Source organism: Canis aureus, chromosome 10, assembly GCF_053574225.1.
Source record: "Canis aureus isolate CA01 chromosome 10, VMU_Caureus_v.1.0, whole genome shotgun sequence".
Lineage (NCBI taxonomy): Eukaryota > Metazoa > Chordata > Mammalia > Carnivora > Canidae > Canis > Canis aureus.
Genome location: NC_135620.1, coordinates 68,659,702 through 68,687,491, shown reverse-complemented (window position 1 = coordinate 68,687,491; position 27,790 = coordinate 68,659,702). Strand labels below are relative to the sequence as shown.

General features: G+C 34.0%; 1 protein-coding gene and 1 long non-coding RNA gene across 17 annotated transcripts in view; one reads left to right on the top strand and one right to left on the bottom strand.

The window, feature by feature from the left end:
* The window catches only part of PTBP3 (polypyrimidine tract binding protein 3), a 152,913-nt gene that overhangs the window by 88,858 nt on the left and 36,265 nt on the right, over positions 1 to 27,790 (top strand). For all 14 annotated transcript variants that reach the window (XM_077912914.1, XM_077912911.1, XM_077912913.1 and 11 more), the window contains 5 exons: positions 1,592 to 1,761; positions 5,483 to 5,629; positions 14,986 to 15,150; positions 23,944 to 24,054; positions 25,467 to 25,641. In XM_077912914.1, the coding sequence (XP_077769040.1) occupies positions 1,592 to 1,761; positions 5,483 to 5,629; positions 14,986 to 15,150; positions 23,944 to 24,054; positions 25,467 to 25,641 (768 nt within the window). The remainder of the gene's footprint in view (positions 1 to 1,591; positions 1,762 to 5,482; positions 5,630 to 14,985; positions 15,151 to 23,943; positions 24,055 to 25,466; positions 25,642 to 27,790) is intronic.
* The window catches only part of LOC144322672 (uncharacterized), a 95,071-nt gene that overhangs the window by 61,850 nt on the left and 5,431 nt on the right, over positions 1 to 27,790 (bottom strand). For all 3 annotated transcript variants that reach the window (XR_013388322.1, XR_013388323.1, XR_013388321.1), the window contains exons 2-3: positions 20,160 to 20,232; positions 19,415 to 19,456 (exon numbers count right to left, since the gene is read on the bottom strand). This is a non-coding gene — a long non-coding RNA (uncharacterized LOC144322672). The remainder of the gene's footprint in view (positions 1 to 19,414; positions 19,457 to 20,159; positions 20,233 to 27,790) is intronic.

The window sequence follows — 27,790 nt, the reverse complement described above, 5'->3', positions numbered from 1 at the left end:
ACCTCTGTCTCTTCATCTATTAAAATTAGTAAGATTTATCTCAGGTATATTTTTGTATGAGGCAGTATAAGTGAAAACAATGTGAAAGCTAGAAACTAAGGGACAAGGTGTTTAAAGCAGGATAATGATGTGATACGTTATTTTAGTTTGGTTAATAAGATGTTGGAATGGGAGGGAGTGAGGCTAGAGGAAGTAGAAGGGGAAAAGATCATAGGTGAATTTAGGGACACTGAGAGTGGGCATAAAAAATGTAATGAGTCATTTTGGAGGGAAAAATCAGTGTTTCTGGGTGATTGAGAGGAGGAAAAAGAATCTCTTGCCTCCCAGATTAATTTGCAGTAAGTATTTAACTGCCTGTTATTCACAGTCTTGGTAGCATTTGCTATATACAGGCACAGCAAGCCAGTAAGAACCGACCTATAGGAATTGCTGCATTCGTGAACAGAGAATTTGGGAGTGCTGGTTTGGGTATTAAGTCAACCTACACGCTTGTAAGCAAGTTGAGTTCTGTGCCACAGATTTGGGTACAAAGTATTGCCATATAATTTTTTTATGGTATTCATGTTATTTGTTTGCAAGGTTCCATTAATATTTGGAAAAATGATAATTTTAGGCATTTGGAAAGATTGTATTTTCCTAATAGTACTAAGTATGGTACTATTTAGCATTAAAAAAAAACAGTGTAATGAAATTTAGGGCTTTCAAATAATTTGCATTCAGTCTTACATGGTGCTATATTTGGCGAAAAACATTTCTGAATCTTATGTATATAAATTTGAGTATTCATTACAGGCTTGTCAGTTCTAGTTATTGTCAGTGTTAAAAGGATTTAAATAAGATTTAGCTGTAAACTGGGCTAGTGGATTTCTTTATTGTGCAGCAGTGGTTCTCAAACTTCAGACTGTGTCAAAATCATCTGGAGGGCTTATTAAAATATGAGTTATTGGGCCCCACCCCTAGGTTCTGATTTAGTAGATATGGGGTAGGGCTGAAAATTTGTATTTCTAACAAGATAATGCTTACGTTAAGACCTACTATTACATAATAAGGAATAAGATTATTTTAGGAAACCATAATTTAGCTTCTAAAAAACACTTCATTAAAAGATTAGTAAAAAATACATAATGCCTAAGAAATAAACTTATTTTCACAGTGATACAGCTCAAATCCAAATCCCCTCAGGATGTGGTAAATACAAAATTTCTTTTATAATCCTTACTAAAAGTTATTGTTCTTATTTATTCAGCACTAGAACAAATTAGAAAAATATCTTTAAAAAATACCTTAGAGACATATAAACATTCTCTATTCACAAAAAAATAGTAATTTATTTATCCAATACTTTTCCTTGAAGTTAAAAATCAGACTTCAGGTTTGAACAAATTTAATACTTGCATTGAAAAACCAAAAACACCCATTTATTGAAGGTCGGTGGTTGGTTTTCCACTGTCCTTCTCTTCCCTGATCAACCTCATAGTTTCCTGAATTTCAAAAACTTAAAACTATTGAAGATGAAACATGACAATAGGGTTAATGTAGTATGTCAACCTAAATTAGTTTGTGTAACTTCAAAAAAATCTTATTTTTTTAGCTAATGGGAATGACAACAAGAAATTTAAAGGAGATAGACCTCCCTGTTCGCCTTCCCGTGTTCTTCATCTTCGCAAAATTCCAAGTGATGTCACCGAAGCAGAGGTCATATCATTAGGTCTACCATTTGGCAAAGTCACTAATCTTTTGATGTTGAAAGGAAAAAGCCAGGTATGTAATATTTAAAAATCGAACCACAGTGATTTCTCTGGGTATTAGTGTTAAAGATGACTTATTTTCTTGAACTGTTCCGTATTTCCTAAATTTCATTTTCTTTACATAGTTTTTTAAATAGAATTTTTTTATGTGTGACAGGAAACAACAAACAAAAATATTAATTCAGTGACTTGTCCTTTTCTTCCTTAACAAAAAACCTTTTATATTCTTAATTACAATAGAGTTCATGAAAATACCCTTTAATTATCAGAGAGGGGATATAAATTATACCTTATTTGGCAATTAAGGAATATTTGTTTTCCAATATTTATATAGAAATATGTAGTATATTTTAGTTGTAGAATTAATATATAGCTTCTTTAATAATTCAAAAGGGACTGCTAGAAATTTTTCATTTCAGAAGTTAATAGGCTTTTCTTAAGATGAATAAGGAATTATGTTGGAACAGTTGCCTGCTTTCTTGTTCCAGCTCAGACCCTACTAGGATGAATTCTTTATTGTTTCTTCCCCAGTTTTTGATTGTCCTAAAAATCTTTTATACTGAACATTGCTGGTAAGAAGAGGACAACAAATTTAGGCCCTAGACCTTGTGTAGTACGTTGTGATAAGTTCCATGTTCTTACTTAAAATTTTCATAAATAAGTTTAAGAATCATAAATACACTTATAAGTAGATGGATATGTGTTGGACATGAAAAAGACTGGATGATGTCTGATTTTGGCCCTTCAGTAAACTAAGTAAAATTCCCATTTAATTAAGATGAAGTTATTTAAATCTGGAGAGGTTAAATAACAGGTCTTAGTATTCAGCTTTCGTTGTGTTTACACATTTATCTTACATCTTTTGGAGATAGTACATGTACTTGGATCTTTATTTTAACTCAGTTGTCACTATTGAGAATAGTATGCTTTGCGTGGTTTTAAAAGAGTCAAGGTGGGCAAGTCTAATGGCTGTCAGATGTATCATGTGCATTATCATGTTTCATGTATTGTATCCTGTACATACTGTCAAATGGTTATGAAGGGCAGCGGACAACATCACACTTTGTCTTTGTCTCTACTATTGGTTCTGAATTTATAATTTATTTATTTGTAGTGTTGTTATGTTAATTGCTTGTCTTTGGATCATAAATCCTGCTTAGAAAATATTTTGTTAGTAATATACTTTAATGAGAGAGTGTCATGTGAATCATTAGGACTACTTGTAGGTGTGATCTTTCCTATGGTACTTAGAGGTAGAGTGTTGAGGGCAGCATGGGGATATTTTCACCAGCCTTTCTCTGGGCAGTGACTTTTGTTTTTTTCTCCAACCCTTATAATGAAAATAGATTTCTCTGGATACTTTGGGAAAACCTAAATAATTCCTTTACTGGGGTCTATGTGGAAAAAGTTATTTTTATGTATGAATTTTTAGGTCATATATATACTTTGAGGAAAAATTTTCTATAACAGGAATCATGTATTCCAAAGATGTTTGGCTTTTCCTTTGTGTGACTGTTAGACATTGAGTTTAGTTCTTTGCATTTATGAAGAAGTTTTCAGAAAAATACTCTTCCCGCCATATAGTGAATATTATTTGTAAATGGTATACAAGTTCTTTGTTGAAAAGATGATTAAAAACCAAATAGGAAGAAGTATTGCTATAGCTGTTTTGGTTACCTTGATCATTTTTATCCTCATAGAAAAACTAGTAGAAGTATATAACTAATACACTTGGATGGTGGTTTTAAATTGCATTGTGGATATTTATTCCTTGAAAATAGTGGAATTTTATCTTTTGTGGATTAATTAATGATATTTGATCACTGTCATGTGGCTAACATTACTACTTCATAGAATATTGTTAGTTCCGTTAAAGCATTTAATTGGTTCAGTTGTGACACTTGATTGATGTAGTTTAGCATCATATTTAACATTTGTCAAGTTAATATTTCTTTATTGAAGTATTTGCCAAATAGAAACACTTAGCAAGTAATATAATTATAAACAAATAGTTTGTTTTATAGATATTTCTCATATGCTGTGTTCAGGAAATTTGTTGTTAATAAATACATATTTTTATAAGTAAATTCTAAATGTTTTATGGATAATTTGAAGTGGTTACTGTACACTTGCTAATTGCATACATTTTGTAGTGAAAAAGAATTGTCTAGAAATTTGATTGATGTGGATCAGGGGTTCTTCTTGCATTTTAAATTTGAGATGTCCTTACAGTAGTTTTGAGAGGTGTGAGTGGTGGTTAGTAGAGTTTTGACAGTCAGAAGAAGCTATATTTATAGAGTAAGACACAAGTCCCAAGGAACTTCTTCTATCTCAGCTCTTCCTATATTATTTTTCTTTTTTTTCTATATTATTTTTCAAATACCTGATATTAGTACACTGATTACAGATGTTAAAGATGAAATTCAGTTGAAATTCAAGTTTTATTGGCTGACTTTATTCAGCAACTCATGAATTGGGCAGCATCTCATCTAGCAGATAGAAAGGAGCTATGAGAGCAGTGCAAAACGAAAGACTTTTATAGGCAGAATAGGGTGGGGCAAGGAAATTACTAGTAGAGTGAATTGTTTCAGGCAAGTCACCTCTCTTTAGGGAATAGTGGGCGTCTGTCAGGCAGATGACCTCACTAGTGCTGGCCAGGTGATTCCAGATGGACTGGTTTAAGATTCCAATCTTGGGAGAGTTTGAAACTGTAATTGTTAGATATTAAGTCTTGGTTTGGGGATCCCTGGGTGGCGCAGTGGTTTAGCGCCTGCCTTTGGCCCAGGGCACGATCCTGGAGACCCAGGATCGAATCCCACGTCGGGCTCCCGGTACATGGAGCCTGCTTCTCCCTCTGCCTATGTCTCTGTCTCTGTCTCTGTCTCTCTCTCTCTCTCTCTCTCTCTCTCTCTGTGACTATCATAAATAAAAATTAAAAAAAAAAAGATTTAAGTCTTGGTTTGGTGACTTTGGCTTAGTACAGGTAACTTCATTTGGGGCCTGATGTGTCTCTATTTTTTAACACAGATCTCAAAAAAAGTCACTTAAAGGACTTAATACTGACTTAATGTAGGAAGTTCTTCCATTTCCCTAATTTGAACAGTTGAGCCTTTGTACCCGAATGCTCTGTTTAATTCTATGATAAACTTTTTTTTTTTTAAAGATTTTATTTATCTCATTTTATTCATGAGAGAGACAGAGAGACATAGACACAGGCAGAGGGAGAAGCAGGCTCCCTTTGGGGAGCCCAATGCAGGACTCCATCCCAGGACTCTGGGACCACGCCCTGAGCCAAAGGCAGATGCTCAACCTCTGAGCCACCCAGGCGTTCCCAATTCTATCATAAACTTAATTGTATCATAAACAGCTGTTCAGTAAAAGGTGAAGGAGAGCAAATCATTATGCCCCCCATCTTTGAGAAGTTTTTATTTAGGAAAGAACTGTTAAATCCCAACCCCTGAAAGCATCCATTTACAATGCTGATGTTCACCTTTATTTTTGCCTTTTTAATTATTTCTAGGTTTTAGAAGAAACAGAAAAAAGAGGAAAATCAAAAGCCACATGAAATCATTCAGCTGGCAATTTCCCAGTCCCAAATCCTTTATTGAACCCAACTTTTCAAATGTGTTTTCAGTTAACATCAATGATACACTTTGAAGCAAAAGTCTTTTCATAGTTCTTAGCTGTCTTTCAAAAACATGAGCTTTCACTTTTCTTTCTTGTGTTTATTGCAGGCTTTCTTAGAAATGGCTTCTGAGGAAGCTGCTGTTACTATGGTGAATTATTACACTCCTGTTACTCCTCACCTTCGAAGCCAGCCTGTTTTTATTCAGTATTCCAATCACAGAGAACTTAAGACTGACAATCTACCTAATCAAGCTGTAAGTATTTTTTTAAGCTGTAAGTATTATAGGCATTTTAAAAATTAGTTACAAGAACACATGGTATAATACCTTAAAAATAATTTTCTGTTTTTTGGCGGGGGGGGGGGGGGGGAATGTGATTTCCATGTTAGGATGCCTTATTAGTAAAGATTGTGTATGTAAAATCTTACCTGAAGGCTTACATTGTGCCATTTAGAAATATGTTTGACGTTATGGAGTTAGTTTTCCCTTGAAACTTTTCATGAGTAAAAGGAAAAAATTATGTTCTTATCTATCTCTTAAAATTTCAGATCTAAAAGGAAATTTTTACAAATACATAAGAAAGACATTAATAATTTGAATGAGGCTTCTATTGTGATGTTAAATAACTGAACCTAACATTTAAGATGTTAATAAGAATTTGTATAGGTACATTCATTAAATGATTTTTGACTCTTCTAGATGAATGTGGAATGTAAAATATCAACATCTCTAACCTCATTTTTTCAGTTTTTATTTTGATAGAATTCATGTTGACTGTTTTTGTGTTTCTCCAGGTTGATGTGTAGTAGCTAAAATAGTAATTTGAAGTTACTTAAGGATAGAAAAAATGATCCACAAAGCAGGAAAGAGGTTTTCTTATTATGTTAAGAGCAAGTTTGGCCCCTTTGCTCTTGCCCTAGGCAAAAGAACTCTTTCAACTCTTTGATTCTGTTGAAAGTCATTATGGTGCAAGCTACTGAATGTAAATTATAGTTTTCCACATTTTTAAAACAATAACTTTTCCTGTGCAAAATCCTTAACTTGTTCTAAGAGACATTAATGGTATATAATAGCTTATATAAACTTAGTAAATGCGATGATAGATATTTAATTTTCTAGATATTAGACTTTTTAAAATGAAAAACTGACTTAGAAATTCTAAATAGCATACACTCTTATAGTAAAACATTCAAACAATCCAGAACAGTAAAAGTAATAACAAAAACAACATTGAAAAACAAAACAGTTATCCAGAGATAGCTAATTAACATTTTGCTAATCGTTTGGTGTGTAGCCCTTCTTTCTATTCAGGTGTATTATTGTCTATGTATATAATTTTACATCAGTGGAATCCTAATGTTTTGGAAGCTGTTATTTTTTCTGTATAATATATCATAGATGTTGTTTCGTGGCAGCAAAAGTAGAATAACTTCATAATTTTTAAATGAATGCGTAATACTCCTTTCTATAAAATAGCCATAATCTATCAATGTCTTGTTAATAGACACTGAAGTTGTTTCCAATTTTATTCTTTTACAAATAACATTGTAGCAACATTCTTATATCTTAGCACACTTGCAATGTTTTCTTATTAGTTTACATTTGTGGCCTCAAAATTGCTGAGACTAAGCATATGCATATTTTATATTTTGATATATGATTGCTTTTTTTAAGAATATGTTTTACTTATTAGATTGCCACTGATAATATGTGAGCAAACAGTTTTCTTGTCATCTTTGTTAATATTCTAGGTGAGAAAGTACATTTTACCACTTACTCAATATTTATTTAATAACTTACAGATCAGGATTTTAATCTGATTAAAATTTTATCAGGTTAAATAAAATTAATACAACTTTGTATTAATTGTTAATACAATATTCCCCCCATTTTTTCCCCCATTTTTCAAACTGTGGTAAAATATATATAACATAAAACTTACATTTTAACCATTGATAAGTGTGGTTCAGCAGCATTAAGTACATTCACATTGTGTAATCCATCACTAGTATCTATATCCAGAATTCCCTCAACTTCTCCAACTGAAACTCTGTACCCTAAATGCCAATTTCTTACTCCCTCACTCCTCTAGCCTCTGGCATTCATTCTGCTTTCTGTCACTGTGAGTTTTGTTTGCTAATACACTTTTAAAACTGTTTTTATACAATAGTCAAGTCTCAAGATTATGTTAGGATTTCTGATTTTGATACCATGCTCGTAAAAAGCTAGCATAGCAATATTTAAAAACTTTTTTCACCTATTTCTTCTCATACTTTTATGTTTTAGCTGTTTTTATTTTAATTTAAATTTTTTGTTTTATTAGAAATATTTTGGAGTTGGAGAGTGAGGATAGGATTTGGTCTTTTTTTTTCTAACTCCCAGTGACCAGTTTCTCCCTTACTGTTTTTATTTATTTTTTAATAACTCATTTATTATCCACTCATGGGAAACTATCCTTTGTCATGTTGTAGTTTTCCATACACCTGCTTTTCCCTACTTATAATATGCATATATACACTTTCTAGACAGACGTTCACATTCTGCTTGCATGGCCCTGATATACCCTCATGGGTGGGCTTCTCACTTGGTATCCACTCTGCATCTAATACAGACTACTTTTTGGATTCCATTCTGTTCCATTCTTGTTTCCATTTCTGTAGGACTAATGTCTCCAGTACTGATATATTGAATAGGGCAAAGCCCTATTCTTTACTCTTTCTTTTCAGCCATTAAATAGTTACTATATTTTTAAAATTTATTTATTCATTTGTTTATTTTTTTAAGTAGGCTATACACTTAGCATGGAACCTAATGCAGGTCTTGAACTCACAGTTCTGAGATCAAAACCTGAGCCAAAATCAAGAGTTGAACATTTAACCAACTGAACCATCCAGGCACCCCCAACTAGTTCCATATATAATAGAACTTTTTTGATAACTCCTCCCCACCCCAGTAACTGAATTGGGTTTTTATAGATTAATTTGAAGATAATTAACATATTTATGTTGCTGTCTGATTCTTTGGAGGAAGAAGTTATATTTTGTTGCCTGTATTTCTTTAGAGTTTTTAATTTTCTTTCTTATAAGTCATGGAAGTTTTCTTGTTAGTTTGATTCCTAAATATGTTAGTATAAGTCTTGAAGAAGAAATAAATAATTTAATAAAACTCTTAAAGAAATGGATTATTCTGAAGGGAAACTGTGAGAAATCCCAGTTGCTTGGCAACCAGAGCCAGCTGAAATGACCTAGTTTATTCTTAGATAGCCTTGATTTCTTCCCAGTGCCCTTTCCATTTTGTTACTTTTGTGCAGTTTTTATGCACTGATGTTTGATAAATATAATTTTTATTTTATTAAAAGTTCTACACCAAAACTGAAGTCAGAATTGAAAGTACCTGTTTGCATATATAAAATATATCAAATGTCTTTTCTTCTGATAGCTCCAGGAAACTGATAAATTACTGTTTCATTATCTTTTGTTCTCTCAATAGCAAGATAACCCAAAACATGCACATAACTTCTTTTCCAGCCTATAGACATACTTGCCAGAGGGTCAGATGAATACCAAATATTTTTATCCTTTTATTTAAACTAAAATTACAGCTAAAAGATTTAGATCATATTTTGAGGGACACCATTTGAGAAATGGTTGTATTAATTATAGTTGTTACGGTATAGACAGTTTTTTTTTTTAACCTTGTGGTTGGACATTTATAAATCTGCAAAGAAATAACCATAGAAGTATTTTCCTTAAAAAGGCTGTACTAAAATATCATCAAACTGCACACTTAAGAATTGTGCATTTTATTGTATGTTCATTTCCATCTCTACTTTATTTTTTTAATCTTTTAAAGATTTTATTTATTTGTAAGAGAGAGCACCTGTGCCATGCACACAGGAGAGCAGGAGCAGAGGGGGGAGGGCAGAGTGAGAAGCAGTCTCCCCATTGAGCCCCAATGTGGGGCTCAATCCCAGGATCTAGGGATCCTGACCTGAGCCAAAGGCAGACGCTTAGCCAACTGAGCCACCCAGGTGCCCCTCCATCTCAATTTTAGAACTTTTTCACATTATCCAGGCATATTTAAATTTCATATGAAGTATATTTGGCCTCCCTGACCACGATAAAATATTTGTTGATTTTTCCAATCATGCTACTGCTGTTTCCTTTTTAATAATTATTACAACTATTCCAGAAAGACTGTTTGCAAAATACTTAAAAATTAGGGGCACCACTGAGCAGGGAGCCTGCTTCTCCCTTTCCTTCTGCTGCTGCTCCCCCTGCTTGTACTCCCTCTGTCAAATAATGAAGTCTTTTTTTTTTTTTTTTTTTTTTTTTAGACATTGAAACTGCAGAGTTACTTAAAACTCTGTCTTCTTTCCAGGTATTATTTTCTCAAATTTTTGTTGTCAAAAGCATTTCTTGTATGCCTCCTACCCAGAGACTTTTGTACTCAGTGCTCTGTGAAGTACTAATGCAGAATATATTGAGAACTCTAGAATGATTAAGGCAGTATAAACCACTTATATTTCTCCACTGTGGTATCCCACATGCCAAAGGGGAAGAGTGAAGGAAGAGAAACTACAACAAGAATAGTAATACTGGTAGCAATTAGCAGATATGTAGAATTGTATAATAAAAAGGATTAGTAGAATGATTGATGGCATAATGAAGTTAAGTCAGTGAAGTTAAGTTTATTTTTGGTTATACAGGCTTACTTTTATAAAGATTCAATCATCCTAATCTAAGAGAAAAAAGAACTGTTATTCCACTTAGAACCTCTCTATGGTGCTGTTTTTCCCTAGACAATCTAGAGTTGTGTTCAGTAGGGTAGCTGCTAGCTACATGTAGCTAAGTTTAAATACATTTAAAAAATAAAAAATGTAGGTTACCTGGCTGACTCAGTCCGAAGAGCATGTGACTCTTGATCTCAGGATTGTGAGTTCAAGTTACACATAGGGTGTGGAGATTACTAAAAACAAATAAACCTTAAAAAAAGAAAAATTCGGTGCCTCAGTTGTACATGGCCCCCTTTTTTTTTAAATTTATTTATTTATGATAGTCACAGAGAGAGAGAGAGAGAGAGAGAGGCAGAGACACAGGCAGAGGGAGAAGCAGGCTCCATGCACTGGGAGCCCGATGTGGGATTCGATCCCAGGTCTCCAGGATTGCGCCCTGGGCCAAAGGCAGGCGCCAAACCGCTGCGCCACCCAGGGATCCCGGCCCTTTTTAAGTGCTTATTAGCCACATGTGGCTAGTCATTATCTTATAGGACAGTGTAGATATTGAACATTTCCATCTTCAGAGGAAACTGTTGGGCAGCACTATTTGTTTATCTTCCATGTCTGTAATTACCTCTGTTGTGTGTATATATGTGTGAGAGACAGAGAGTTATAAAGACTACTTTAATATTCTTGGCTGCTAGTTCTAACTTCTGTATCAGTTTTCAAACTTGAAAGCATAGAACCCTTTTTCCAAATAAACTCTTCCTGGGATTCTGGTACAAAATAGATGAGATAAACTGCTGTGTTTGAAACAAGATTAGAGTGCTCAGTATTCCATATACATGACTGTTTTATAAAGAGCATAATTTTGAAAACCAATGGTATAAAAATTTCAAATTATTATTCATATATTGTTCTCAAAGGTGATTCTTTGGAAACTGGATGTTGGGCAGTTTGTATATTACCTGCTATTTAAAAATCTATATGGCCTAAAAATGCTGTTAAAAGGTATAAAAAAAGAGTTGTACAGGGGTATCTGGGTGGCTCAGTTGGTTAAAGTCTCTGCCTTTGGCTCAGGTCATGATCCTGGGGTCCTGAGATTGAGCCCCAAATCAGGCTCCCTGGTCATCAGCAAGGAGTTTGTTTCTCCCTCTCCCCCTGACCCCCCATTCATGTGTATGCACTTTCTCTCTAATAAAGTACAATCTTAAAAAAAGGTATATAAGTATAAAAATGGAAGTTAGGGATCCCTGGGTGGTGCAGCGGTTTGGCGCCTGCCTTTGGCCCAGGGCGCGATCCTGGAGACCCGGGATCGAATCCCACGTCGGGCTCCCAGTGCATGGAGCCTGCTTCTCCCTCTGCCTATGTCTCTGCCTCTCTCTCTCTCTCTCTCTCTCTGTGACTATCATAAATAAATAAAAAAATTTTTAAAAAAGGAAGTTAAATAACTGTAAAAGTTATTTTACAGAAAGTAAAAGCTAGCAGTTTTCAGAAAGATACTTATTTTCATGTTATTTATCATAGCATAATGTTGGAAAACTAACTCTATTAGAGGGATGATATAATTAAGTAAAAATTTAAATCATGAAAACAGCACAAGAAATGTTAATTTAAAATAATACACACAGTACTCTGATCTTTAAAATTGGAAGTGAATACAGTATGTAAAAAAGGATTTGTTTTTTGTGGGGTTTTTTTTTAATTTTTCATTTTGTGGCACAAGCATTTGACTATCACCATTCTTAAACAATGAGTTTAATAGAACAAGAGATTGATGAAAACTTGCTTTTAACTTCATTAAAATGCTTAATTCATTAACCATGCCTTTTCCCCTTTAATTATTCCCTTTTTCACCCACTTCATTTCTTAAATAATTGTTTTAAATTTTGAGATACAAAATTAGAAAAAAGTTGGTAGATATAATGTAAGTTTTTTATTTCTTCTGGCATTTATGAATAGGTTGCTAATCTGGTCTGTCTTCATTGTGTAATACTTTGTGTGCATTTCCTATAGTCAAGGACATTCTCCTATACAACCAAAATATAGGGGTCAAAATTAGGAAATTGGCATTGATATATTATTTCCCTTCAGGCCTCAGTCCCCAGTCAAGTTTTGCCCATCATCTCAATAATGTTTGTTAGAGCAAAACAAACATTTAGAATCCCATGTTCTGTTTAGAAATCCTGTCTTTTAGTATTCTTTACTCTGAAACAGTTCTTCAGTTTCTCTTTGACTTTTGTGACCTTGATATGATACTTTTGATAACTATGGGCAACCTGTCTTCTAAGACTTCCCTCAGTTTGAGTTCATCTGGTATTTCCTTGTGATTGCATTTGGTGTATATAGCTTTGATAGGAACATAATAGAAGTAATGTTCTTTTTTTCTCATTGCATCCTATCAGGTGGCACATAGTATCAATTTGTTCCATTACTGATGTGCTCTTGGATTCCATGATTAGGGTCATGTTTGGCTTCTTCACTGTAAAATTATAACTTACAAAGGGGGAAAGAGGAATATTTTGGGAGAAGGTTCTTTAAGGCAGTGTAAATATGTTACTCCTTGTCAACTGTCAATTTGTATCAGTATAGACTTAAGGTTTCTTATTTTGTTTGATGGATTATTACTTGTTAACAATCACTATTTTGATTCTCAAACTGTCCTGTATTTGGCCATTGGGAGCCCCTTCAGGCTGTCTTCTATGTCCTTTTGGCATGTTTTCATAATTCTTTGAATACATCTTTGCATTCTGATAAAAAAGAAAAAACCTACAGAAACAAAAAAGTTTACATACTCATTTTGTGCTTTCTTTGCTCCAGCTCTAGAACTAATTATTTTTTAGGGTACTCTAGTTCCTTTTAGTGGAGCATGCTATTTAGAAACTTGTCTGCTAAATGATATCTTGCCATTTGCAACAACTTGGATGGATCTAGAGGATATTATGCTAAGTGAAATAAGTCAGAGAAAGACAAATATATTATTTACTTACATGGGGACTGTTAAAAAATAAAACATGAAAAACAAAAAACAAACTCTTAAATACAAAAAACAAACTGCTGGTTACCCCAGCGGGAGGTAGATAAGGGAGTTGGTAAAATAAGTGAAGGGGGTTAAGAAGTACAAACTCCCAGTTATAAAATAAATAAGTCATGTAGATGAAAAGTACAGCATAGGGAATATAGTCAATAATACTGTACTAGTGTTGTATGGTGACAGATGGTGACTACACTTGTGGTAAGCCATCTGAAATTAATACAATATTTTGTATGTCGGCTAGACTTGAACAACAACAAAAATAACAAGAATAAAAAGAGTAGACCTTTCCAGGAGTCTTACAGAAGCAGGGTTCAGAATTGTTTCTGAGACATTTTCAGATTTCGTCAAGCAGATTGTGTTCAAGTGCACTGTTCACACTCTTCTGTGTGACTCCAGAGAAATCATGTAGCCTGAGACTGTTTTCTCATCTAAATAATGGGAATAATAATAGTATATACCTTGGGGCACTTGGGTGGCTTAGTTGGTTAAGTTCCTGACTTGGGTTCATGTCATCATGTTGGGGTCCTGGGATCAAGCCCCATGTTGGGCTCCCTGCTCAAGAGGAAGTCTGCTTCTCCCTCTACCCCTGATCCTGCACACACACACTCACTCTCTCTCTCTCTCTCTCTCTCAAATTAAATCTTTAAAAAAAAGTTCATATCTTACAGGTTGTGAGAACTGGAGAGATATTTGTATAGATAGTGTTTGGAATGGTGCCTGCACATAGTGCTCTGTAAATGTTTAAGTATCTTTTTGCTAAAGAAAAGAAAAGAAGCTTGTCTGCCTACCCCTGCTTGGGCTCTTACAGCCCATGCTGGGCTTCCCTGCTATTAATTTACCTCTTTACCCCCATTCAGGCCCTCATGGACCTGCTCTTCACTCTGCTTGGACTGTCTTCACTATATTAGTCCACACCATGTATACCCTTTCCGGACTCTCTGTAGGCTCTGACACTCCTACTCAGGCTGTTCTCCTCTGGTTGTCTTTCTTATCTACCTCATATTCCTCAGGTTCTGATGTCTAGCAATGAGGCACCCCCACACATAGATACCTTTTATACCTTGTTTGGGCTCAGATTCCTCTTGCCAGGCAGCCCTACCACATAGATGTTCTCCTAATATTGCTCAGGCTCTGATGCTTATGGCAGGATGTCTTTCTATAGGGATACATTCCTAACCCCCTCTGAACCACCATAGCTCCTCTCTTCCATATTTGCATCTATCATATGCCACCCAAAGGTTTTAGAACTCAGTTGTTCAGGGAGGTAAAAAAGAAGAGGGATTCGAGTGGTTTTTAAGTCATCTTTAATGTTACTTTTACATTTTTTTTCTTACTGTCATTTAAAAATTAAGAAATAAAGTGGCTCCTGGGTGACTCAGTCTGTTGAGCATCTGGCTGTTGATTTTGGTTTTGGTCATGATATCAGGGTCATGGGATCAAGCCCCATATTGGCTTTGTGCTCATTGTGGAGTCTTGCTGGGATTCTTTCTCTCCCTCTCCCTCTGGCCCCCGCCCCTTATTCCTGGGTACACTTTCTCTTCCTTTCAAATAATTAAATCTTTTTTAAAAAATGAGGAAATAAAAATCATGTCTAAATATTCCCCTTTTTGGCCATGCGTTTTTTCATTTTTTCAAATAAATTTAAGCACCTTTCTTAAATATTATGTTATTGCTATAAGAAAGCAAGTATTCTGAATCTTAACTGATTACAGATTTAGGATATGTACATCTAGAGAAAGTAGGTATGAATATTTTTATTTAACTATATTACTTCATAGTACTTTGCATCAATTGATTTTTAGGAATCATAGAATGCTGTGGTTTAACCAAAAGTTCTTATTTTGGATTGTTTTATAGAGAGCCCAAGCTGCACTGCAGGCTGTCAGTGCTGTCCAGTCGGGAAGTCTGGCCCTTCCTGGAGCTCCTACCAATGAAGGCACAATCCTACCTGGGCAGAGCCCTGTGCTCCGAATAATTATTGAAAACCTCTTTTACCCTGTTACTCTGGAAGTTCTTCATCAGGTAAAGTGGAACAACACTCTTAAGAAAAGAGGCAAATGTGACCTCCATAACTTTTAATGTTTTATTATCTTTAGGGTTTTTTTGGTTGTTGATTTTGGTTGGTATATTTATTTAAATAATAATTTTTTAAAAAGCCCTCAACATCCTGTTCTATGTAAAAAATAGTATCAATTAGAGATAATTTTTTGATAGCTTCCTTTTTCTAACTTGATTTAAAGGTGTATATAAGAAATTATTTTTTTAAATACCTAAAAATGAAAATGAACAAAGCATAGAATCCTATAAAAAGCTCTGATAATAGTCATTCCTGGAAAGCAAAATCAATATAGAAAACAATTCATTCCTATTCACTCCTTCTTACATTTGAGTATTCATTTAAAAAACTTTCAAAGAAAGGTATACTCTGGATATGTAAAATGGAAATATCATATTAAATACTGACTGATGGTCAATATAGTTTTCATAGACTATCCGGTAAAATGTCCAAACTGTTGTGATACAAGGCACTCCACCAAATCATGGCCTACAATGGCCTACATCAAATTTAAGAACTGGAAACTCTTAGTTACATAATTTTGTAGTGAATAAAATAGACTCCAATAGTTGATTAACTGAATATTATAGAGAGTAATTGAAGAGCCTTTTAGAACTCATGCCTCCTAATATGAAGTGCATTGTTTTGTATGCTCATTATATTTTAAACTAGTATTCCATCTATATATATCTTCAAAATGTACAGTTAACTTGGTAATCTGAATGCATGAACATTTGCATCTAGCCCAGAAACTTGTTAGTTTTTGTCCTCTTTTGCTACTTACTGATTCCATTTCATTATACTTGTCAACCCATATATTGAAATGTTAAAACACTAGAATATATGGTTATTTTCATATTTATATCTCATATATATTGCATAGCATGATACCAAGTCAGTCCAGAGTCATTTTTTTAGTTTTTAAGATTTTAATTTATTTCTTCATGAGAGACACACAGAGGCAGAGACATAGGCAGAGGGAAAAGCAGGCTCCCTATGGGGAGCCTGATGTGGGGCTCAGTCTCCCCAGGATCAGTCCTTGAGCGAAAGTCAGACGCTTAACCCCTGAACCACCACCCAGGCATCCCCAGTTCTGAGTCATTTACCTGTTTTCCAAACCTATGGATTTGTACTACTAAGAGTCATAGGAGGTGTATATGTACACATGTATTTAAGAATTGAAGTGCATTCCATCCTAGTCTCATATTTTATAAATAAGGAAACCGGGGTTCTTAAAATTTAAGTTACTTTCCCACAGTCATTTTCCTAATTGTCACTAAAGCTCAGATACATTTCCCAATATACTTCCTGTACCATGCATGTAAATATCAAAATATACCATTTATTAGGTCTTCTGTATTCCCTTTAATAGCATCTTGCAAGCCATCTTCTGAATATATGGTTTTGTGAAGTGTGTCTTAGGGAGGGCTGTAACAGTGTTATCCATAGCTACCCTCATTTCCTTTAAAGGGTTCAGCAATTGCTTAAGTGATTGGCTTCTTTGTTCTGGTGGATTTTCTTCTGTTTATTTCTGAGTGTCATTAATACTTTGTGATCCATCATTAGTGTTTGTTTGCTTTTATAGCCTTAACATTGAAGCTACTGCTACCTTAATGCTGTTTTACAAAAGGTGTTCTTACACCTATGTCTCAACATGGACATCAAACAGCCTTGAGCTTAGCTACCCATCATGTGGTCCTATCCCATCATTCCAGTTACTGTTTCCCTGAGAGCAGTAACAAACCTTGTTCCTCTACCAAAAGATGATGGGAGTCCTTCAGGGTGAAGAGGAGTGATTCTGAGAGTCCTCAGTAGTAACCATTGGGGTAGGATTCTCAGCCTTTGAGTTATTGTACTCTCTTGTTAAATTCTCCTTCCTATTGCTGGTGGAATAAAATCGAAGTCCTTACCTTCAGGTTCCAACATGCAGACCTCTCCCCATTACTTTAACCTCACTTCCTAATACTCTTCTGCTTATTTAGCCCCTGGCTTTTCTGGCCCTTTGACCATCCCCATCCCCACATTAATTCCTGTCTTAGGCTATTTCTATCTTCTATTTCTTAGGCCTTGAACACTCTTCACTGAGACAGTCACTTAGTTGAATCTGCATCATTCAATTTTCAGGTCAAATTTACTTCTTCAGTCTTCCTCTAATTACATTAACTAAGCCCTCTTCTCTGGCACTCTATCATTAGCCAACTAAAGTATAGTATAGCATAATTAAGGATACAAGATCTGGAGCTGGTTTGAATCCTGGCTCTATCACTTAACTATCTCTATAGTCTTGGGCAAGTAACCTGCCCTCTCTGTATATTTTTCTTATTTATATAATGGGGCTGAAGATGGTGTCTGTTTTATACCTTTATTGTGAAGATTACATGAATATGCCTCCTAATATGAAGTGCAGTGGGGGCATTTAAGGCCCCCAGAAGAGTGTACATATTAAGGTATATATTTGAAAGGTACATATTAAGTGCTCAAGAAATGTTAGCTGTAATTATCAGATACTAGTAAATTGCATTGTAAGAAGCTGATCTTTGCTCTTATTGTCTTGTGGGTAAAATATATTTTCATAAGTAATAGCATAAAATGTGACGAATATTGTGATGGAGAAATACATGGAAGTGTGCGTTTCATTTCTCCTGTTATTAATTAGCAGATTATTTTATACTATTTGCTGAAGAGTTGGCATTAGCTAAACTGTTCTGTAACATCTATTAAAGCTAGTGTTTTTTTCCTTTAGCTCATCTCATGGTAAGGGGATCGAGTGACTGAGATGGGAGCAGTGATATTTCAGATGAAGAAAGTTCAGGGAGCATTTCTGTCTGCCTGTCTGTCTGTCACCGAAACACAACGTGTCAGCTCAGGGAGCTTTTCAATATGATGACATTTGAGCAGAGACTTGAAGTATATGAGGGTATAAGTTATGTGTACATATGGTAAAATAATGATCTAGTCAGAACAGCAAGTACAAAGTCCCTAAAGTGGAAATATGCTTAATGTGTTGAAGTATCGGAAATGAGGCTATGTTATTGCAGTGTAAAAAGTCAGAAAGCCATAATAATGATAGAGTCAGAAAAGGAGTTAGGATTTAGCTGATGGGAAGCCATTAGAGAATTTTGAGTGGAGGAGGAAAATGATAGATTTGTTTCAGTGGAATCACTCTTGTTGCTATGTTGAGAATAAACTGTAGGCAAAAGTGGAGGATGTTGGCATAGTCCAGATGAGAGATGGTGGTGACCCACGTGAAGACATGGTCACATTAGTGATGATTATGGATGTATTTGGAATGATTTGCTGATAGGTTGAGTAGATATGGATTATGAAGAAAAAGAAGAGTGATCAAGAATGGCTTCCAGGATTTGGGTGTGAGCCTCTGGTAAAATACAGTGATTTTGTACTAAGTAAAGACTGAATGAAGGGAAAAAAAGGGACAGGGGTGAGAGGTAGTGTTTTGTTCATGTTAAGTTTCCTATTAGGCGTCTAAGTGGTAGATGTTGAATAGATAGTTGGGAAATAAGTCTAGACTGGGCATAAGAATTCAGGGCTGGAGATTTGGTTAGTATCAGCGTATGAGTGGGTGGTAATTTAAGCCATTGGATTGGATGACATCACCTAGAGAGTATTTTTAGATAAAGAAGGCATTGATCAGCTAATCTATCATGTAAATTCAACCCTGCATACTAAAAAATTTCTTCATGCACTGAAATAGTTCAAAACAATGTTCTTGGGATGCCTAGGTGGCTCAGTGGTTGAGCATCTGCCTTCTGCTCAGAGCGTGATCTCGAGGCCCCGGGATTGAATCCCTGCAAGGAGCCTGCTTCTCCTTCTGCCTGTGTCTCTGCTTCTCTCTGTGTGTCTCTTGTGAATAAATAAAATCTTTAAAACAAAGCCAAAAAAAACAATGTTCTCATGTAATCCATTACTTCTACTCTTATTTATGGGCCTCTTTAATGAATGTCCAGTAGATGAATGTCTTTGGAAAAAAGGACTGATCTTTTTGAATTGCAGAGCAAAGAAAAAGAGCTTGCAAAAAGCAATTATTATGGTATTAAAGGAGTCAGTGCTAGTAATATAAAATTCTGGTTCTTAAGTCATTGTTTTGTTGCGCACAAAAAAATATTGCAAAGAAATTATGGCCAGTACACTTTTTACAGGTGACTACAAATGAACTTTTTAGTTTCTGGTAAGTGCTACATTTACAAAAATCACTATGAAGATTAATTTTACCTGACTTTGATCTTTAGTATTTTCTTCATCCCATTTTCAAGTCTGAAAAAATTAAAATACACAGGAGACATCAAGAATTGAGTCTATGTGTTTATGTTCATGACAGCAAAATAAATATATATTAAGGAAATATTTGAATCAAAGAGTTAAATTATTGTAATCAGTATTAATAAATCCATATATATTAAATTTTCCTGAATGTTAATCTTATGAGACCAAATTTGTTTAAAATTTATTATTTTGGTAATTATGAAAAGATCTTAAAAATCACATTTGAGGCATTAGCTTGGATTCCCTGATGTTGGTCCACACTTAATTTATTCAAAAGTATCAGGTTGATCTTTATAGTTCCTCTCAGTAAATACATTCCAGAAGACTCTAGATAACTATCCATGCTTAGCCAGTTCAGTCCATTTATATTCTGTTAGCATATTCAGTTAAAAAATCACACAGCCAAACCACAGCAGTCAGTAAGGATGTATAGCTTGGTGGTGTTCAAGTTAAATGAGAGAAAGAATGTAAACATTAACAACATCTGAAAGTTAAGTGAAAATTAACTAGGTTCTATGTATAATTTAGTGTAAAATTCCAAATTTGAGAATAAATTTTATGTTCTATTTCATTAATGAACTATTTTACATAAAAAGTTTATTATTTTTGAAAAACTGCATGTTGCCATAATTCTTCAATCAAATCTTCGTATAATTCTTTATCAGTTAATAATAAACATTTACTGTGTACCTACTTCTTTGCAAGAATTGTACTCAGTGATGTAGTAATGATTAAGGTAAGGTAGTCACCTTCGAGGAGCCTTCAGTCTAATTAAAGGAGACAGATATGTAAATAAATGTATAGTACAATGTAAGTAAAACAAATATTTATAAATGAAACCAAGAAGAGGGTAATACTCAGAAAAGAGAATTAATTCTGTTGATATTTGGGAGAGGCAGAGAATTTTCTGGTGGCTTACTTCCTGAGCTGAGTTTTAGAAAAGATAAAATACACTAGGTATTAGACACAGAGTTCTAAGAAAAGGCTTAGAAGTCTGACACCACTTGTTGTATTTAGAGAACTATAGACAACTGCACATTGTTGGTGTAAATAGTCTGTTATAAAAAGTATCAGGAAATGTGGTCAGAGAGATACACCAGGGCAAAATTATATGTGATATAATGTTGTACTTTAGAATACTGTGTGTGGGTGCAGTAAAAAGTCTATTACTTCTCCTTTAGCCAACACTCAGTTGATGCACTTAAAATATTTAGATCAGGGTAGTGTGTGTGTGACCACAGTATCACCAAAGGTAGAAATGAAGAAAATATAAGACCTTTGCTCAAGAATGCTTATATCTTAAAGAAAGATACAACATAAAATCTATATTCTTTGACAGCTGAGAATATGGTAAATTTGTTATTCTTTTTTGAAGATTTTACTATTTGAGAGAGAGGAATAGAGAGATAGCATGAGTTCGGATGGGGTGGACAGTGGAGAGAAGCAGACTCCACTATGCAGGGAGCCCAACACAAGGTTCGATCCCAGAACATTGAGATCATGACATGAGCCAAAAGCAGATGCTTAACTGACTGAGCCACTCAGGCACCCCACTTTGGTATTCTTTTATAAATTCTAAGAATGTTATCTAGGACACACAAGTGTACTGAGGAAATGCTTGTGACAGAACCAAAAGTTTCATTAAAAGTACAAAAACAAATTCCTTATGTTTTTCAAAATAGTTAAATGAGAGATTAAGATCCCAAAGTTTTAAGTATGACCATAATTAAATTAGCTACATTTTAAAGGAATTTCAATAAAGAACGCTCAGACTATCTAATTTTAAGTAATAATATTTTTTGGTCAGTCCTTCTAAGACAAACTGGTTCCACAAATCTTGTTGAATGGTGTTATCTCCTCCAAGAAGTGTGACTCTGAGCTGAGTATATGTTAAAGAAGAATATTCTGCCAAAAATGAGTATTTGGACTTTAGGATAGTTTATTTTGAGGGGTTTAATATAAATATATAAATTTTACCATTTTAACCATTTTAACCGTATGGTTTAGTGACATTAAGTACACATTGTTTTGCAGTTATCCCCAAATATATCTCTGAAAATATCTCTGAAACTTTTTTCGTCTTCCTAAACTGAAACCCATTAAACAATAATGCCCCCTTCCCCTTTTGTCTCATCCTGTCTCATCCCCTGGTAACCACCATTCTACTCACTGTCTCTGTGAATTTGACTACTCTAGGTTACTCTTAAAGTTGGAATTGTGCATAATTTTTTATTTTGTGACTGGCTTATTTCACTTAAATGTGTTCAAGGTTCATCCATGTTGTAGCATGTGTCAGAATGTCCTTCCTTTTAAAGGCTGAATAATATTCCATTGTATATATTTACCACATTTTTGTGGATGGACATTTAAGTTGCTTCCATCTTTTACAAATAAGCCTTTTGTGAATGCGGATGTACAAATAGCTCTCTGAGTCACTGCTTTCAGTTCTTTTGGGTTTATACTCAGAAATGGAATTGTTGGATCATATGGTAATTTTATTTTTAATTTCTTTGAAGAACCACCATAGTGTTTTCCATAGCAGCTATACCATTTTGCATTCCCACCAACTGTGCACAAAGGTTCTATTTTCTCCACATCCTCCCCAACACTTTTCTCCACATCCTCCCCAACACTCAACAATTAAGAAGGATAGGTTTCTGGCTATTAAGATCCAAATTTAAGACGGGATGTCAGAGGAAAACAAAATGCACTATAGTAACCTTGGCCAGGAACCTTTGTGGTGGTGGAATAGAGCAAGTTTTTTTAAGATCATTGGTAACCAGGGATCTATCAGAATATTTTCCTCACACTGTTTATTCACTCTTCTCCAAAGACTTCAGAAAGGCCTTCAACCATTGATATTTCTCATCGCTTTTCCTTTTATTTTTATTCATAATACTTTTTTATGATGAGACATCATGTCTTTTACTACTGATGTTTTTTTGTGTTTTTCATAATAGCTGTCCTAATGAGTATGAAGTAGTATCTCATTGAGTTTTTGATTAGTGATGTTGAATATCTTTTCATGTGTTTATTGGCTATTTTATTGTTTTCTTTGGAGGAATATCTATTTGGTTTTTACTGATTATTAAATTGGATTTTTGTTGTTGAATTATAAGAATTCTTTATACATTCTGGATTTTAATCCTTTATGGAGTATATGATTTGCAAATATAATTTCCCATTTTGTGGGTTGCTGTTTTGCTCTGTTGATAGTGTCTTTTGAGCACAAAAGTTTTACATTTTGATGTAGTAGAATTTACCGTTTTTTTCTTTCTGTTGCCTATGCTTTAGGGTAATTACTATTTTAAAAAAAATTTTTTTTAAAGATTGATCTATATATATCATATATGAGAGAGAATCCCAAGCAGACTACCCACTGAGTGCAGAGCCCTGTGAGGAACTCAGTCTCACAGCCTTGAGATGATGACCTACACCAAAGTCAAGAGTTTGGATGCTTAACTGACTCAGCCATCCAGGCACCCCTAGGTTATTTATTATTGATTATTCTTTGTGATAATGAAAAGGGAGGACCATTTGGCTATTAAGGACAGTCATATATAGTATGTGATAATAGCAAGTTCTTACCAGTATAGAGAATACTTATTTTTTTACTTTTAGAAGCAGAAGGATAGGTTTCTGGCTATTAAGATCCAAATTTAAGACGGGATGTCAGAGGAAAACAAAATGCACTATAGTAACCTTGGCCAGGAACCTTTGTGGTGGTGGAATAGAGCAAGTTTTTTTAAGATCATTGGTAACCAGGGATCTATCAGAATATTTTCCTCACACTGTTTATTCACTCTTCTCCAAAGACTTCAGAAAGGCCTTCAACCATTCTTGCACCTTCCCAGCTTACGTGCCAATCCACTCTCATCCCTTTTCCTTTTATTTTTATTCCTAACACTTTTTTGTGATGAAACATCCTGTTATTTATGGTCTATCCTTCCTCAGGGCAGAGAGACTCTTGTTATTCACTGCTGATTTCCCAGAGCTTAGGACAGCCCTTTGTGAATATTGAATGAATTAATAGAACAGCCTCTAGAAGAAAATTTTGTAGTTTCTCTGCCTATAAAAATCTCAAGAAGTAGATGCTGATTCTCAAAGTGAAATAGTTGATTCATAGGACTATCCCACTTCCATTCAAATGCTTTATAACACCATCATCTCATAACACTAATTAATTCCTATTGTAGTGTCATGTTTTTACTATTGTGCCATTTATGACATAATATAAAATGGGTTAAATATTTGAGTGCCTATTGCATAAATAGTTGTCAGGCACTATTTTAAGCCCTGCATGAGTGTTGAAGCATTAACATGTTGGGCTTGATTTAAGTCATTTTGTACCAATAGTTTTAATAGAGGAAATGATTTTCATTTAAAAATGGAATTTACTTCAATTAAAACATGGTATTTATAAACGTATATTAGCCTAATATTTTCCTTAGATTTAACCTGATGTGAACTTTTTCCAGATATTTTCTAAATTTGGCACAGTCTTGAAGATTATCACCTTTACAAAGAATAATCAGTTTCAAGCCTTGCTTCAGTATGCTGACCCAGTGAATGCACATTATGCCAAAATGGTAATTATGATCTTTTTCATTTTTCGTTTGTTAATCAGTCACCTCAGTGATAACCAAAGAACACCATCATGTCTTCTCCCTTGTTGCAGTTCACCATGTGTTTTTAATTGTAAAATATACATAATATAAAATTTACTGTTTTTAAATGCACTGTTCCTTATGCTTTTTAAAATAATAAGCTAAAAATTACTTTCTTCGTATGAAATGGTTTCAAATCATTTATCACTTCTCGGATCTTTGGGCCTCATTTCTGTGATACTTAGTCTAGAGAGGAGCACAGTATTCCTGATACAATCTGACTAATAAAGTAGAATTATCTTTGTCCTGTATCTTCATTTTCTTCTATTAAATCAGCCAAAGATTGGTTGATTTTTTTGTTGTTGTTGTTGTTGAGCTCTGAATTGGTGAGGATACTATATTTTAGGAAGTTTGCTGCTTTTGGTTTATATTGTCTTTTTTTTTTTAGTACATGAGTGCTTGACTTTTGACAAGATATGAAATTTCATATTCATTTGGTTTCATCTCCTACTGAAGTCTATTCCTAACCCTAATTCTATCTTTTATCAGTATCTGAATTATTTCTAATTTCTTTTCAAAGATAAGGTTTAAAAGGGACTAAGGTTTTTAGTAGTTTTGTGTGTACTGTCTGCCTCTTGATTAGGAATATAGACTTCATATTTGCTGTACCCTTTGCCTGTATATATTATTTTGTACCTTTCTGATGTCCTCATGAGTAGCTGTTATTATAAGGAAGTGGTTTTTGTATATTTGCATTTTTTAATGTATTTTGGTTTCTGGTATCTATTTTTATAAATTTGAGCATTTGCAGAAGTCAAGTGGCTACAAATACCCCTGTGATAAATGTTCATTTATTGTGAAAGGAGGAATTGCTGATCTTTGGTCTTATATCGGAACCAACTGCAAAATTTCTCTCATTATTATTCAAACTATTATAAAATAAATTTACAAGAGATCATAATATTTTGTATGTTGTAGTTCTGACAAGTTCCATTTAGAAAGGCTTTATTTCATCTTTACCTATACAAAGTATACTAAAAAATTAAGATGAAATACAAAATCAAATCATTTTTAAACATTTGTTGTGGACAAAATAATCATAGTGATAGCTAGTACAGTGCTCAGTAATGTATAATATTTTCCCCATCTTTTATATTTCTCTTCTTTCATTTGATCTTACCACAGACAAAATAGAGATTATTATGACATTGTGGAAAACCTGAGATTTTTTTCTCTCTTACATTCACATAGTAACAGAGGTAAAAGTAAACACAGCTTTTAGTCTATTGCTTTCTGCTTTACACCTGATTGCAATTCCGTGTCAAAATAGAGGCTACTTGATGTATCAGTGTTGTTGTCTTGCAAAATATCAGTCCCTTTCTTACATGCTTTAGGCTCTGGATGGCCAGAATATCTATAATGCATGCTGCACTCTGCGTATTGACTTCTCCAAGCTCACCAGCCTTAATGTGAAATATAATAATGACAAAAGCAGAGACTTCACTCGTTTAGACCTTCCTACTGGTGATGGCCAGCCATCCCTTGAACCCCCTATGGCTGCTGCTTTTGGTGAGTAGTTCATTTTGGGTCACAAAGCAAGTTTTGTGAAGTTATTTTTATTTATTAATCTATGTATATCAGCCTTTTTCTTCTTGGATTCTTAAAGGATTTCTAAAGAAAAGAAGAAAAGTCTTGGAACAAAATGTGTCCAGTAATTAAATCTTAATATTAGTAGATTCTTCTGTTAGTTGGCAAAACAAATGAATATCTGAAAATGAGTTAAAAATTTATTTTCTGACATTAATCTTACTCGTTGTTTTGTAAGCCACACAACCATTTGCTTCCAATTAATAATCTTACATATTAACATTGCTTTAAATGTGTTGACTTATAGCCACGAAATATTGGTATAATCTCTCTTAAGAAAAATACTTTTCTCTTTTGAAGTACTGGTATTTTAAAATAAGGTCCTGAATTAGTGGTATGTTCTTCCTCTGGTCAAAGAAGGGGATTTATTTTATTTTGTTTGGTTTTTTTAAATATCAGAACTTTCGTCTTTATCTTAAATTTGTGTGAAGTTACAGTTCATTAATAAAAATATAGCCTTCTGAATTGTCTCCATTGCTTTGAAGAGCTTTTTTTCTTTTATTTAAAATTAGTTATTAATAGATTTATACTTTTAAAACAAAAAAGCAAGAAGCAGCAGTGGATACCTCAGTTGGGTATATCACTAGGTTAATATATGCTACTTACTGGTTTTGCAACCCTCAAAAGCGTGGTTTATTATTTAGGTAAAGTATTAAATATTATTACCCTTTGTGATTGGTTTTCCTTTTCCAAATGACACCATGAGATATTGCTCATTGAGACCTTAAGTAGTATTTAGTCCATCTTTATATTACAGGTGAAAAAAAATGAATCCTTAGCCCAAATGTCCAACATTTTCTGGAAAATAGTTTGTAGCTTTATATTAAAGTAAAAGCTTTTGTTATTTGTAACTGGAAAAGCCAAGTGAGTTGTTCAGTTCGTGTTCCTAAATTGTTAAAGTTTCTATCTTGGGCTAACTAAATTTTTTGTGTTATATAGTATTTGTTACCAGCCTCTACTTAACATGTCCGATTTGGCAGATCCCAAAGTTCTTTGAATTCACAATTTCAGTAATACATCATAGGAATTGAGGTTATCATTCAAGTTTACCAAAACTTGGCTATCAACTGCAGAACTATATTTAGTCCAATAATTTTATACGGTTGATGTAATTAATGTCAGACATTGTGGGAGGGAGGACATTTAAAAATTACGATCAAGAGGGCTCAGCAATTGAGCATCTGCCTTCAGCTCAGGGCATGATCCTGGTCCCGGGATCAAGTTCTGAGTCAGGCTCCCTGTGAGGAGCCTGCTTCTCTTTTTTTCATATGTCTCTGCCTCTCTCTCTGTTTCTCTCATGAATAAATAAATAAAATCTTAAAAGAAAATACAGTCAAAAGTTTTGGTTTCTGAATATAAAATACTAGGATATTTACATCCTTTTTCATTGTTTTAGTAAATCTCATTGCAAAGTAATGTCTATATCTTAAGATAACTGATTCATCAACAGAGAGTAATAACATTTTCTTGCGTATTGTGTAAAAGTTTATTCTGCCTCTTGCTAATATTTGACACAGTTCACTATTCCTTTCTCTTGGCTTCTATGTACCATCCTCCTGACCTTTTCCTACCTATCAGTTCTTTTTTTTTTTTTTTTTTTTTTTTTTAAGATTCTTTATAGTAAAAAAAAAAAAAAGATTCTTTATAGTTCCTAGGGTTAGGTTGTAAGTACTCTACCCATTTTTAGTGATACACATTATACCATCAGAATAGCTTCTAAGGTCCAAGCCCCTGCTCCGCTGGTCGGGTACACTTGGACCCAGGCTCCAGCTTGTTAAAAAAAAAAAAAAAAAAAAAAAAAAGAATAGCTTCTAAAATATGCAAGTATGTTTTTTAACACTCATGTAGTTATCACTCAGGTTAAGAAATAATTTATACATCCTGAAGAAGCATTCTTTGGAGCCCTCTCATTGATTATGTTCCTTCCCTCTCTGCCCCAAGATGATCGATCTGAAATTTGATGGTAATCATTCCTTTGCTTTTCTGCTTTTTCCTTGTGTTTTTCTTAACACGCATTATGCAGCACTAAGTGATAATTTAAACATTTTTCCCTCCTTTATTTAGAATTTTA